Here is a 12,878-nt window from a genome sequence, read left to right as displayed (position 1 = left end):
TCTGAGATATTTGATATTACAGTGTATTTAACAAAAGAAATACTTCTTTCCACCGCAAAATTTTGTCATGTGATATGGCTTTTTATTTACATAAAAAAACGTACATCAACAAAATGGCACCTACATAGGCCCACAGAAGGTTTTGTGTGAATATAATTCTTTGAAGCTTATCTTATTAGGTTAGATATAAATTTTATAATAAAAGATTCTCTTAAATACTTATGAGTAACAAACAATAATTGTTATAGTAACCAACATGAAGAAATCTATGAAACCGATATAGGAACTAAATATAACATGGAAACCATGTATTTTAGTAGTAATAGTTAGAGTCAGAAAAGCAAGCTTTGTTGGATGAAATTTTCATATGATTTTCTTAGGATTGAACTATTCATATATGTTCATATTTCTACCCTAACTTACATTCACTTACATGATTCCTATTTTCATCTTCATACAGCTTTAAAAACAAATTTTTAAATCAGAATAGAATGATAGAATTTAAAGGTATCATTGGACGTGTAACGTGGGCGACTATTTAAATTTTAATGTTTATGTCGCAATGAGAGTGAGACCTTAGGCGTAAGCGTCGCTCTCAATATTATTATTGTTTATTGGTTATCTTATGAGTTGTTAGTAGTGATGTAAATAAAAGATATTCATTACAGGAAAGAACCTTTCGGTAAAAAACCTGTTTTATTGTTCGTGTTAATATACAAGAATGTGATACAGTTGTTAATAATAACCGATACAGCGATCGTTCTTGTGAGTATGTAAGTGAATATGTGTATGTTGCATGAGGTGAAAATGTACCTTAAAGTCGTGAGCTTCGAAAGCTTTCCAAGGGGGAGAGTCTGGTTATGCAAGCTGGCGCTCGGCTTTCTCGGGTCTGCTGGCCAGGCAGGACCGCATTTTCGTCGCCACAAAATGATTTGAGTCTCGCGGGGAGACGATGTTGAAGTGTAGTGAGCACCCTCGTTTGATCTCGTTGAGAGACGGTAGAAACTTTTTCGTCAATGACGATGAGACGTCGAAGGAAAAAATATAACGATCTAAAGCTCTAGGTTATATTGCTAATATCGTGACACGTCCGTTCTGTTCCAAAGCCCCAAGGAAACTGAAGTTTAACGCGCAAAAAAACAAAAGTCTCGCAAGCCACCGATAGTTATTTTTTATTAGCGATGTATGATGATAAAGAAAATAAGACGCGCGTTTTGTTCAACATTTGCCGATCTTCAAAATTCGAACATTTACACTGACCTATGAAACAATTATAAATAATAAAAAAAGACTCATCAACACTGAATGATTAAACGATGAAAGAGGCTAATTAATTGCTCGGTGGACATTCAAGCCCTCGTCCCTTGTTTACATTGTATATAACATATACAAATTCGTACCTTCGCGTCTAAAAAGTTGAGCAATCATTTTGCACCTTTCAACTCTTTTTTTTTTTTTTTCTTTTCTTTTACCAAATGGTTTTTATCGAGCCATCCAATTCCTTTGACGTATAGTTATCAGGGCGCGCTTTAAGCTGCCCTCACACTACGTATACATATGATAAAAGAATAACGAGGATTTCTCCCTTGATAAATTGGTCGACTATCGCTCCCTTTCGCTTATTGGAAGTTTATTCGTTTAAGCGCGTGATTCATCGCACTGTCGTCATTTGTTCACTCCCTGGCAACGACTGGATTTGTTCAAACCTGCGTGAGTGCCTGCAAGAGTGGATTTTCGATTGAATTGAAAAATTCCATGTGACACGAAATTTTCAGACGCGTGTGGATGTACGTTTAACGTATGGGTGCAAACTGCAGACTACTACCTATGTGCTGTAGATTTTTGTAATTTCGGTGAAATTGCTTGCGGGGCACGTTGCCTAATTAAGACAAATGGCCCAGGAAAGTGGTCAAGTTAGCAGGATTTTCCGCAGACTAACTTTCCTATGCTTATTGGAAAACGTGTACCCTATATTTTTTTAAGTACAAGCCATGAAATTCGCTTTATATTTAATACAAGCGATCGCGCACGAGTGAGTCTACCTTAATTTGTGGTGAAATCGTATCAAACGAATTTCAGTGGTAACTCTCATCTCTGCACCACGTTTTGATCAAAATTCTTATAATTATGACCTTTTTAAGGGCAAAACAGGGAATTAATTTAAAATTGTTCGTGCAAAACTTGGAAGAGAGAATTTCTTGGTAAACACGAAAAAGGATTAATCATCCTCACAAATGACAAAATTTCTGGAATAAAATATTGTTCTTGGAAAATTATTTAACTGCATCATGTGTCACGAAAACATGATTGAGAAAATATTTTTTCGCGAAAGTAGAATCGAGACAATTAGTCATATACATTTGTGTAACAATAAATTTTTTTCGTAAGAAAATTTCTAAAATTTGTTACCAATAAAAGAAGTACATGAAGCATATTGTGAAGCAAAAGATTAAGCATCCACCCATGAATGGTATTTCAACTTGGCGTAATTAGCTGTACTAATTAAAGGGGTGAATAATAATATAGTTCCTTAGCACCCAGATGAGTCGATAGATAATCGATAAACGGCAAGGTGATGTTATTTTGTCAAATAAAATCATCTTGGCATGTGAATTAGGAAGAGTCAGTGTACAAGTAGGTTCCTCAAATGTTTCTCGTACTACCTCATATTTTTCTTTAGATGAACACCAGACAATCACGTTTGCAGATACGAATCAAAAAAAATTTTATCCAATTTAAATGCACCGTGTAGTGATACATACCAGAGAAAAAGCAGGAAATAACGTACGTAGTCGTAATTCTTACGTGATCAGGCCACAAAGACAGGCTGACAAAAATCATAAGAAAGACTTTTGAATCTTCACTGCAATAGCTTTCTTAAATAAACTCGAAAAGCCATCTGACAGGAAAGTTCAATCCAGTATATAGATGTACTCGGCGAAAAGAATCGTGTAGGGATAAATTCGGCAATAAATTATGCTAAAGCGAGCACACAATTTTCGAATAAAAAGTAAAGCAGTGCTGTAGTGTACGCAACTCATATATAGTTAACGTAATGCGTGCTGCCTCGGCTGTATAGTATACACTGTGTCTGGAAAAGGGGTCGGCTGGTAGCAACGTTCGCTCAATCGCGATAATTGTATGAAACTGTTTTGCGAAACAACTCGATGGATCGTTCCGCTCGTTTATTAGGCTTCCCTTATCTCCTTCCGACCATCGAATGTATATACCCTCGGTATTTTCCTCCCTTCCCCGCGTATGTAGCTCTGCAGAGTATATTTATATGCGCGGGCCAAACGGGGTTGGATTTACCCTATAGCCAATGAGGGCGGGGAGTCGTTATCTGAAATAAATTGCCGCAGTCTCTGCTTTTTCCTTCCTTCTTTGCTTCTCTTTTGAGTTTGACGGAGACGGGTTAACTGTAGCTGCAACGTGTACTTTTTTTTGTCCTCATTGACGATTTCTTCGTCCAAGAGATGTCATGGGAACGCTTAGAATTTGATGGACTTACTATGGGAAAACTAATTATACGGAATGCCTGGTAAAGCTGTAAATCTTGCAGTTTATTGAACTTTTTACTCGTTATCGACGATTCTGTATGAACGCGTGCTTATTATCACTGTTAATGAACAATCGAGCTCTTGGCCTTTGCTGTTGGCGAGAAAGGAAGTGATTGACTTACTGGTATGGTGAGTAGGGAGCAAGGGGTAGCGGCAGTCTGGTGCCAGGTTTATCTTCCTACCCCATCTCTTCTCCCTTCTTCATCTGTCCCTCTGCAGTCACTTTTTAGTATAGGTATATACAAGACACGGGAAGAGCATCAAGTGCCCGGGGTGTTTTGGCCAAGCTTGTGTATTTGCCTTCGTGTGCTTACCAGAGAGCTTGAATGCGTCAATCTCTTCTCTGTTGATTTTTTTTTTTTTTTTTAATGTTTTATTCTTTTTTACTACTTCTGATTGCTTTTCTCTCTTTCGGGCTCTTTTTATTGTATGTGTGGCATTTGCGTTTATTTGCGCACGTATACCTGTCGGACATTTGCGTCTTTGTTCCGAGAATTAAAAATAATTTTTTTCCCCCATTTTTCCAATTGATTTTTAATCTTTTGCTTCATTCTCTTTTCTTTTGTTTCATCGTAATTGCAATCACTTTGAAAATATTCTAATTACCCACGAACTATTATGAAAATAGATTTTGCAGCGTACTTTCGTAACAAACGTGATTTAAATATTTTTTCTTTCTTTCCCGATTTCGTTGAAATTAGTTTTTATTTTTTTTTGTCAAGAAGGATGTATACATTTGTTCACATGTTTTTATGTTCGTTTCTTTTACGTGGACCCTATGAATTGCCATTTTTCTGATTTTCCACATTTACGATGACTGTAAGAATCTGCTTATGCAAGAAGTGTAATCTATTGGCGTTTGTTTTGAAAAAGAAATAAATGAAAAGTGGAAGAATGTAGAAATATCAAAGTGTAAAGGCTATATACGGTAACAAATCGAGCTGTAACGTAATTAAAATAACATCTGAATGCAAATCACTTTCTCTTTTATCGCATTGTACCCTTATTGTTTAGGACGATGTTAACGGCTATGAAGCATTTGCAAGACTTGTGCAGTCGTACTTGTTTTCAGTAAAAATTAATGGACCCCCCGTGATATTTTTCTAGAGCTTAAAGCCATTCAATTTAGCTGTATGATACATTTTCTTGTGGACTTTTCGCTTTCCTGGCTCTTTATCTCCTGCACCCAGAAAATTTGAAAGTTCAGAGGTCGGAGCAACCAGCTAAATTGAATAAACTTTTTTGTTTATCACTGGGGTCTTGAAGAACTGGACAGTTAAAAAAAATTAAAACATACACAAAAAAAGCTTTTTCTCTTTATGTTCATAAAAATACTTTTTGTTAATACATTTTTTTATCAATCTTATTATAATAATAAGCTAACAAAGCTTTGTTAACAATTTATTTATCTATTTTTTTTTTTCTTAGTTTAATATTTTTTCTTATTTACAGTTAAATTTTAGTAACGCAACGCAAATGATAGAAAAATAAAGTTTCAAAAAAAAAAAATTTCTTTTAAAACTCTAAAAATTGCAGTGTTATGAAATTAAAGGGATTAATTTTTTATACTACCCATTAATAAACGTTTTGAAACAATCTATCTCATATCAGTATGACTCGGAAGATTCATGAAAAAACACTTTCTGTATACATCAATAAAAACACACACTCATGCAAAATTTATGTTCATACATTATAAAGCAAGAAAGGACTCTGGAATTTCTGATTATTAGTGCTTATAACAATTACTAACACATAACGAAGCTATTTGGTTCAAAATTAACATTTCGAAATGATGACAAACAGTTTTTTACGTATTATGATTGTCAAAATTAGACAATTACCCCGAAATTATCTATCAATATTTTTAATTGCATGCTCTTTTCAATATAAAATCAACCTTAATATTTTTTCATGTTTTAACTCTATTGAAGTTTAAGTTTGTGAATTTCAACAGCCAAAATTACTGCTTTTATTTGTATAATTTTTTAAAACATTTTGATTTTTCATTTAGGACATTTTTTCTCCGAGCATTCTTAGATTTATAGGCTTCAACGTAAAAAAATATAATATTTTGTCAATGTACAAATACTTCTTAGCATCTTACTTAAGGCTGTTAGCAGATACCACTTAATTCTGGGTCAGTTATGGCAGTGCTGTTCTTATTGTGGCTTGTTTAAGATTACATATATTAAACGTAAAAACTTTTTGTATCGCCCTACAGGATATCAATCTTATTATATTTGATCTTTTGGGGCAAGAATTAATACAAACAATATGTCATATGATGTTTTGGGCAACTGGTGTGTTGCCCTTATTATGCTTCATTGAAAATGAATAAACAAACAATTAGTTAAAACAAGATTTTTTGCAGTGCACATAGTTAATTCTACGATATAACTTAATTATAAGCAACTTTTATCGTTAGTTACAAACAACTTTAATTTATAGCTGTTTGTAATTAAATTATATTGTGAATTTACTACGTACAATGCAAAAAATTTTGTTCTAACTGATAAATTATTTATTTATTTTTAGTAAAGCCTGATGAAAGAAGCATATCAGACATATTATGTGCATTAATTCTTGTCCCAAAAAATCAAATACAATAAGATTAAATGTATTTAAATTTACTGTCCTTTATAGCTTAAAGATCATAAAACATATACTTTGTTATTAATCTGCTTTAGTTTAACTTAAAAATTTTACGCAATTTTAAACAGTAAATGATTTATTATTATCAGAATAATAAGTAAGAATATACCTACGTTGGATTTCATCTCCACAGCTTTTGTCGTAAAACAATTTAATTATAACTTTTTTGTTTGAGTTAATACTAAACTTTTCTGAAGAAAGATAAATTAACTTTTCCTACATTAATGTGTTTTTAGCACGATGTAACTATTTTTCTTCTTTCTCAACACTTTTCAGATCCCAACATCCTTGAAACAGGGGAACAGGCAGAAAAAGTACTTCATCCCAATACGGACAAAGAGTGCTGCTTCAACGTTTGCTCTGAAGAGGATTTGGGATTTCACATCTGTGCTAACTGCACAAATCGTTCTCTAAAAAAAGACCTCAAACATCAGGATACCCCAACAGCTCCTAAGTGTGATGACGCCTTACCCTTTCTCGGTATCCAACTAAAATTTTTTTTTTTGATAAAGTTTTAAAAACTTTTGAGATATGTTTTGTAGTAACTGCTTAACTAAGACCTTAATATAAAATTCATAAGTAATTAAATTTTCTATTTGATTAAAACATTTGTGACTAGGCTAACGATTTATAGTTTTTCAAAGTATCTCAAAATAATTTCTAATATTTCTCACATAATTAAATGAAATAACTTATCGTATATCTTATAGGTCATCAGCTGGATACAACAAGTATGTCATCGATAAGTCGTTGTTCCAAAAAAGTCAGTGCAGTGGCTAGCAAGTCATATTTTTCAGGAGCCTCTCAACCAACAAACTTACTCGATGAGCTAACGACATCAATCAGCACCAGCACTAGTGCAACATTATCATCATTTTCTATGATGATATCTTCATCAAGTTCGTTAGCAGTCAGCATTTTTTCATCACCAGTATCACTGCTTTGTCTTTTTTGGCTCTGCAACACTCTTTTTTTGAGTCAGTATTCAGTAAGCTGCTTTCTTGAGCTCACAGATCTAGCTAAACTCTGTCTCCAAATAATAAGCATCTTCTATACCTACATCCTTTTGTCTCTTCGTATGATGCTACTTTCTCAGTTTGATTATCAGGGATACCCAGCTTACCAAAACGGGCGGTTTCTATGGCAAAGTGCTCGGTACTTCGTAATACTTATGTATATCTTTTATGGTGCTGGAATCGATGGAAGTGTGGTCTTAATAATTAACAATAGTAATAGTCTTATCATTAGGGTGCATCGACTCTGCCACCATCAACAACGTGACTACCATTACCACCGATACCACTGGTGGATCTATCCTTGTCGCTGGAAGTGTAAGCACTCCCTTCAGCGAACAAAATCTAACAGAGAACACAGGAAAGATTTCTATTGTTTGTACTGATAGTTTTAAAAATTTTCGTGGTCAGACACTTGGAAGATCTAGAGATGCAAGATCCAAAAGCCACTGGAATCTACATTTACAAAAGACTAGCAGCGGAGGCCCCAATAGTCATGAAAAAAATACCAGCGTAAAATACTCTTTCAACTCTTGGGCTGCCATAAGCTAGGTCTCATCCAATGCATTTTCTGGTACAAGGAAACCTTGTCACATCATTGACCATTAATTAGCAATATTTTCTGTATTTTTATCTTTACCTGAAAAAAATTCTTGCTTTCTTGTTCGCTTCTTTAACGTATAAACTATAAATTGTTAAAGGTCTCCGTATAAATCTTTAAAAAAGGTAACAAACGTTAATAAAACAAATAATAATGCTAACAATATTTAAATATTTTGCAATAATAAGTGATTATTGGTTATTAATTGCTTACGTCAGTCGCAGCGAGTTATTTTTTAAGAAATAAACAATTTCAAAAGTAGCACTGTTGAGCGAATAACGAAACTGTTAATGACATGGCAATGCTTAAAAAAACTAAAGTGTGAAGAAGAATGTAGGTGTATGTCATAAGCACATTATGTATTATACATCTTGAAAATGCTGTGTATATCCAACATAGAAATCATATACATAGAGTAGTGGGATCACCTGAAATGTCCCATTAATGGAAACAGAAAATTTCAAAAATAGCACTATTAAGAGAATAATAAAACCGTTAATGACATGGCGATGCCTCAAAAAATTAAAGAGTAAGGAAGAAAGTGAGTGAATATTATAAGCACATAATGGGTTCTGCATCTCAAAAATGCTGTGTACATCTAATATAAAAATTATAAACATAGAGTAGAGAGATAAGCTAACTAGTCCCATTCATTGAAACTGAAAAAAGGTCCCAGGGCCTGTCTATCATGCCCTTAGATAGAGATAAAACGTAGCCGGAGACAGTCTAAGATTAGAATAATCGTAACCTAAAGACCTTGGATTTATGTCCCTATAAACCTGTTGTGCCAGATCCTATTACCCAATAATATTGTAACACGAGATCCTCTAAGCACGGAACATGTTAAAAGAAGTTATTTGCAATAACAAAATGGTTTATATAAAAGAAAACTATAAAATATGTTTAACTTTCTTTAATTGTTTAGTTAGAATCTTTAGTTATGCAGAATTAAAAGGTTAAAATAGCTAGCTCGGGTAGAAAAACTTCTACCGTGATATGAAGGAAATTGGTATGGAACAGGTATTCTTCAAAATCGATCTTTGTAAAAAAATTTATTTATTTGACTATGTTGTAAGAACCACGTTATGTATTTAACATTTTATCATAAAACATTTTGCAGAGTAATAAAAAACCAAAGAATAACGCTTAGAAGTCGAATAACTTTATGGTATTTTATTCTTGTATCCAAACTATAGATTTTCGAAAAGCATGATGCTTAAGCTTTGAATTCTCATGTTTTTAAAGTGACACTGCTAGACTGTCTGTAATCTTTATATGTTATAATACTTACAACTTAGAATATTATTCAAGTGTTTTCAAAAACTTTTTAGTGTAATTTTCAAATAAACTGTAACAATATTGTGTTTTGCATCGAAAGTCTCTTTAGATCTTATAGTGTGGTCTAAGTTTTTAAAAACTTTACCGTAAGCCCTCCTTACATTTAAATGTGTCGTAAATATTAAGGAAATTTTGCTTTTCAATTTTTTTAATGACAAAAATTTGCGAGTAAGTGCCTACGTCTAGGCAGTGAAAAAGATAATGATCTTATCAGGCCCTGATTAGCCTATCATTCATGTCACCATTCTCATGCTTGTTACACTTAGATAATTAGTTTTTGTCATGTGCCTTTTTTTTATCTTTACTTGGCATGCATATTAACTTACTTCTGTAATTCTGCAGCAGACTGATAGTGCCGTATATGAATAATTTAATCTATTTGTCAACTGACAAAGAATATAGAGCATAACAAAAAAGCTTAACTAATATTATTATAAGTTATAAAAAAGATAAAGTAATGTAATCAGGTTAAATAGAAAAGAAGTATACATTTTTTTAATAGTTTTTAAAAGCCTTTTAAAAGTGTAGATAAGTGATATTTAAAGTAGTGCATTATAGTGGTATCGTACTATGATTAAAATCTACGAGGGTATTTTAATTAGTAACGTCATAATTATATGAAAAGTGTTTTTGTGCATTTTACACTCATTTTGATGCAATAGCTTTACAAAGAAACATACTACGTAATAACAATATGTTGATGAAGAAAAGTTCTTGCTCTTATGATCTCCATACTCAAAACTACATGTATGTTGAAATTAAAGCAGACTATAAGTTTGCGTATCAGTATGGTTTCGTTCATTTATAAGCTTAGGTTGAATTAACCTGATAACATAATTGTGAATGCTGTTATAGTAAAAGATCTTGTGTGGCAACATTGCTACACAAATAAATAATGAAAATAAGATTTTGTTGTATGTTACTTTGAACAACAAAGTTTTGTTACTAGATACGCATATCTGATATCAATCATCTTATTTATATTTCTCATGCTGTGCATGTCAAAAAAGCATCTGTTTGCTTATACGGCAGACGACTTATCCTTAAAGTAGTCTATCACCCACCACTTTTTAATTTTGGTTTTATTAAAAAAAAAGTATGTTATGATTAAATCTTTTTCTTTTGGAAAAAATAATAAAAAAATACTCTTACCACATTGGTTTTTGAGATAATAAAGTTGCAAGTTTAAAATTTTACTTGTCGAATACAAGAAAAAAATGCTATTTGAGTGACTAAGAAAACTAGTTTCTGGAAAAAAAAGATATGAGCCTTTCTTATTCCTATTACAAAGTCATCTCACAAAAAACTATAAGTTCATTATAGAGAGGAGTGGGAGGGGCTCTTAGAGTTAGTAATTCATATTAACCCTACGATAAAGTATCCTTACAAAAATTTTTTTTTTTTCTAATTTACAGTGCCATACGTCCAGCTTCTTATAAGAGCACTACTTGTAGGCACCGCAAGGCTTCTCCCCAAGAAACACTGTGAGGTGAAAAGGCACATGTGAAAATTTACAGAGGTTCTTGTCCGAAAAAGTCGCATTAGCTGGGAATCAAAACACGGTATGCCCCCGTGCCAACCCATAATCTGGCCAACTGAAGTCACAACGTGCTGACTAACAAAACATTCTAAGTTTTTGTAAGGGGGAGGGTGTAGGGGAGGGCTGTGAGGTAGAAAAATTACCGTATATGTACCCTTCTAAGACATTTTTTTAATAAAACAGGATAATTATACTGTCTTTTCTTAATTCTGTGAGAGTAGTGGTTGTAATGAAACAAATTGAAGAGGAAAAGTTTTAATTTTCCGTGTACTTCAAACATTTTATGTTAATGTCGAAATCCAAACAACATTTTTATTCAATTAGAGTCAACAAATAATTTGATAACAAAAAATGGAATAAGAAAAGAAGATTTGGTTTGGTTAACTTTTTGAGTTAAAAGAATTTTTGCGTGTAATTCACCTACTTTGGCAATAAGCAATAAAGTATTGCTCTGTATTTAAGAACTCTAGTTAGTAACAGAAAAGTTTGAAGATATCTAAATAATATGTTAATCGTTAAAAACATAAATCACAAATGGTGCGTAGTCTGGCAAAACTCCACTAGCATATACAAGTTATATAGTTGTGAGAGGAGGACTTAACTAACAACCCTCCCCTGTAGAGTAAGGGAATATATGGTCACTATTTTTATTATTCATAAATAATAAGACCATATCTAGAGCTCACTAAGCTTTCTATAGCCTCATGCTGCCGACCAGCACAATTTGCAAGCCACTGCTTCAACCATTTTTGCCACGACTACCATGTGCTGTAGTAAAGACACATGATATCTTTCGCTATAGCAGCTCAGAAAATTGCTTTTTATTAAGTAAAAAGGTGATAAAAAAGCATAACTTCTATTAAGAGTGATTTTTAATTTAAAGTCTTAATTTTTCCTAGTGCTGCTGCACAAACTATCAGCTACACTTAAATTGGTTGGTTATACTACTATTATTTTGTATTTTGAATTTTGCTTATGAGGGGGCAAACCTTTACGAATGTTGTTTACTAGTCTTATCAGAAAATTAAGTAAATGTTATCATCTGAGTTTAAGACATCCTTGTATGTGGCATCATTAATGCCGATTGTTTGAAAAATCAAAATCATCATAAAGTTTTTATTAAATTTATATAAAAGTCAACAGAATTAGTTTAACATTTGTATAATAACCTCATTTTTTATCAAAAAGTAGATGAATTAGGTTTCTAAAATGCATGTATATCAATTACTTTAACATGTAGCGTATGTTTGTTGGGAAAACAAAAAGTTTTGACACAAAATTGTAAAATAAAAATTATATAGGATATCAAAAAGATTCACTTTGGCCAGAGTTTTACTTTGTTACCTGAAATGTTAGCTACTGTGGGATATGTGTATGAAGCGTGCAGAGGTTGAAGCCCCACTAGTAAATATATAAGGAGCTGTCATTATTTCTTTATCGTATAAGAGCTCTTATTTTTCATAAATCTTTCATCTATATTCATACTTATCCTTGTTAACATTCCTGCATTATAAGTAAAACAAAATAAATACTTTTGATGGTATACTAATCCATTCTGCCTCATTTAAAGCTTATCACATTTTCTTCTAACTTATTAATACACAACTTTCTTTCCACAGAATATCACATAAAATTGCCTAGTACAATCTCATTTTCTTCGTACAATTAAAGTGCTTGTGAACTTTTTTTCCGAAGTTTTAAAATAAAAGTTACGGCTTATTTCAACATCTCTTGTATTATACGTCATTAAAGTTAAATTATCATTCAAAAAGATCTAGGTTACAAGTACATTTTGCAATAAAGTTGAACTCAAGTAGAGTCTCATTTACTTAAGACTTTAAAACATCTGAAAAAATTGAAAATAACGTAAAAATACTCTTACGTAAAAAATGTTTTTTAAATAGAAATAGTGCTATTTAGTACTATATTTGTGACATAGCACTATAATATTATTAGTAAAGTATGTAGAATTATGACTTCACATACATCTATTTGCATGGATTTTTTTACACATCCTACGTTTTTTTTTCTTTCTAGATGTCCACTGTTTTTCCAAATGTGCGGATCTTTCACGTAGTCTCATTACAAAGTTTTCCTTAGACTACTTGATCAACTTTATTTCTTCATTTAGTAACCGGTTACTAGATAAGGAAGCCCCTAAAAATTTATAA

At 32.4% G+C, this 12,878-nt stretch overlaps 1 protein-coding gene across 1 annotated transcript in view; it reads left to right on the top strand.

Moving 5' to 3' along the window:
* Mid1 (calcium-permeable channel component Mid1) overlaps positions 1-8,347 on the top strand; it is a 381,266-nt gene extending 372,919 nt beyond the window's left edge. Inside the window, exons 3-4 of the mRNA XM_089598117.1 lie at positions 6,492-6,695; positions 6,926-8,347. Coding sequence (XP_089454243.1) covers positions 6,492-6,695; positions 6,926-7,614 — 893 coding nt within the window. The 3' untranslated portion in view covers positions 7,615-8,347. The remainder of the gene's footprint in view (positions 1-6,491; positions 6,696-6,925) is intronic.
* The last annotated feature ends 4,531 nt before the right edge of the window (positions 8,348-12,878 follow it).

Source organism: Copidosoma floridanum, unplaced genomic scaffold (genome assembly GCF_036245765.1).
Source record: "Copidosoma floridanum isolate Cflo_tuat_1 unplaced genomic scaffold, Cflo_Japanese_pri ptg000005l, whole genome shotgun sequence".
Taxonomy (NCBI): domain Eukaryota; kingdom Metazoa; phylum Arthropoda; class Insecta; order Hymenoptera; family Encyrtidae; genus Copidosoma; species Copidosoma floridanum.
Note: the sequence above shows the minus strand (reverse complement) of the source record. Positions and strands in the feature narration are given on the sequence as shown.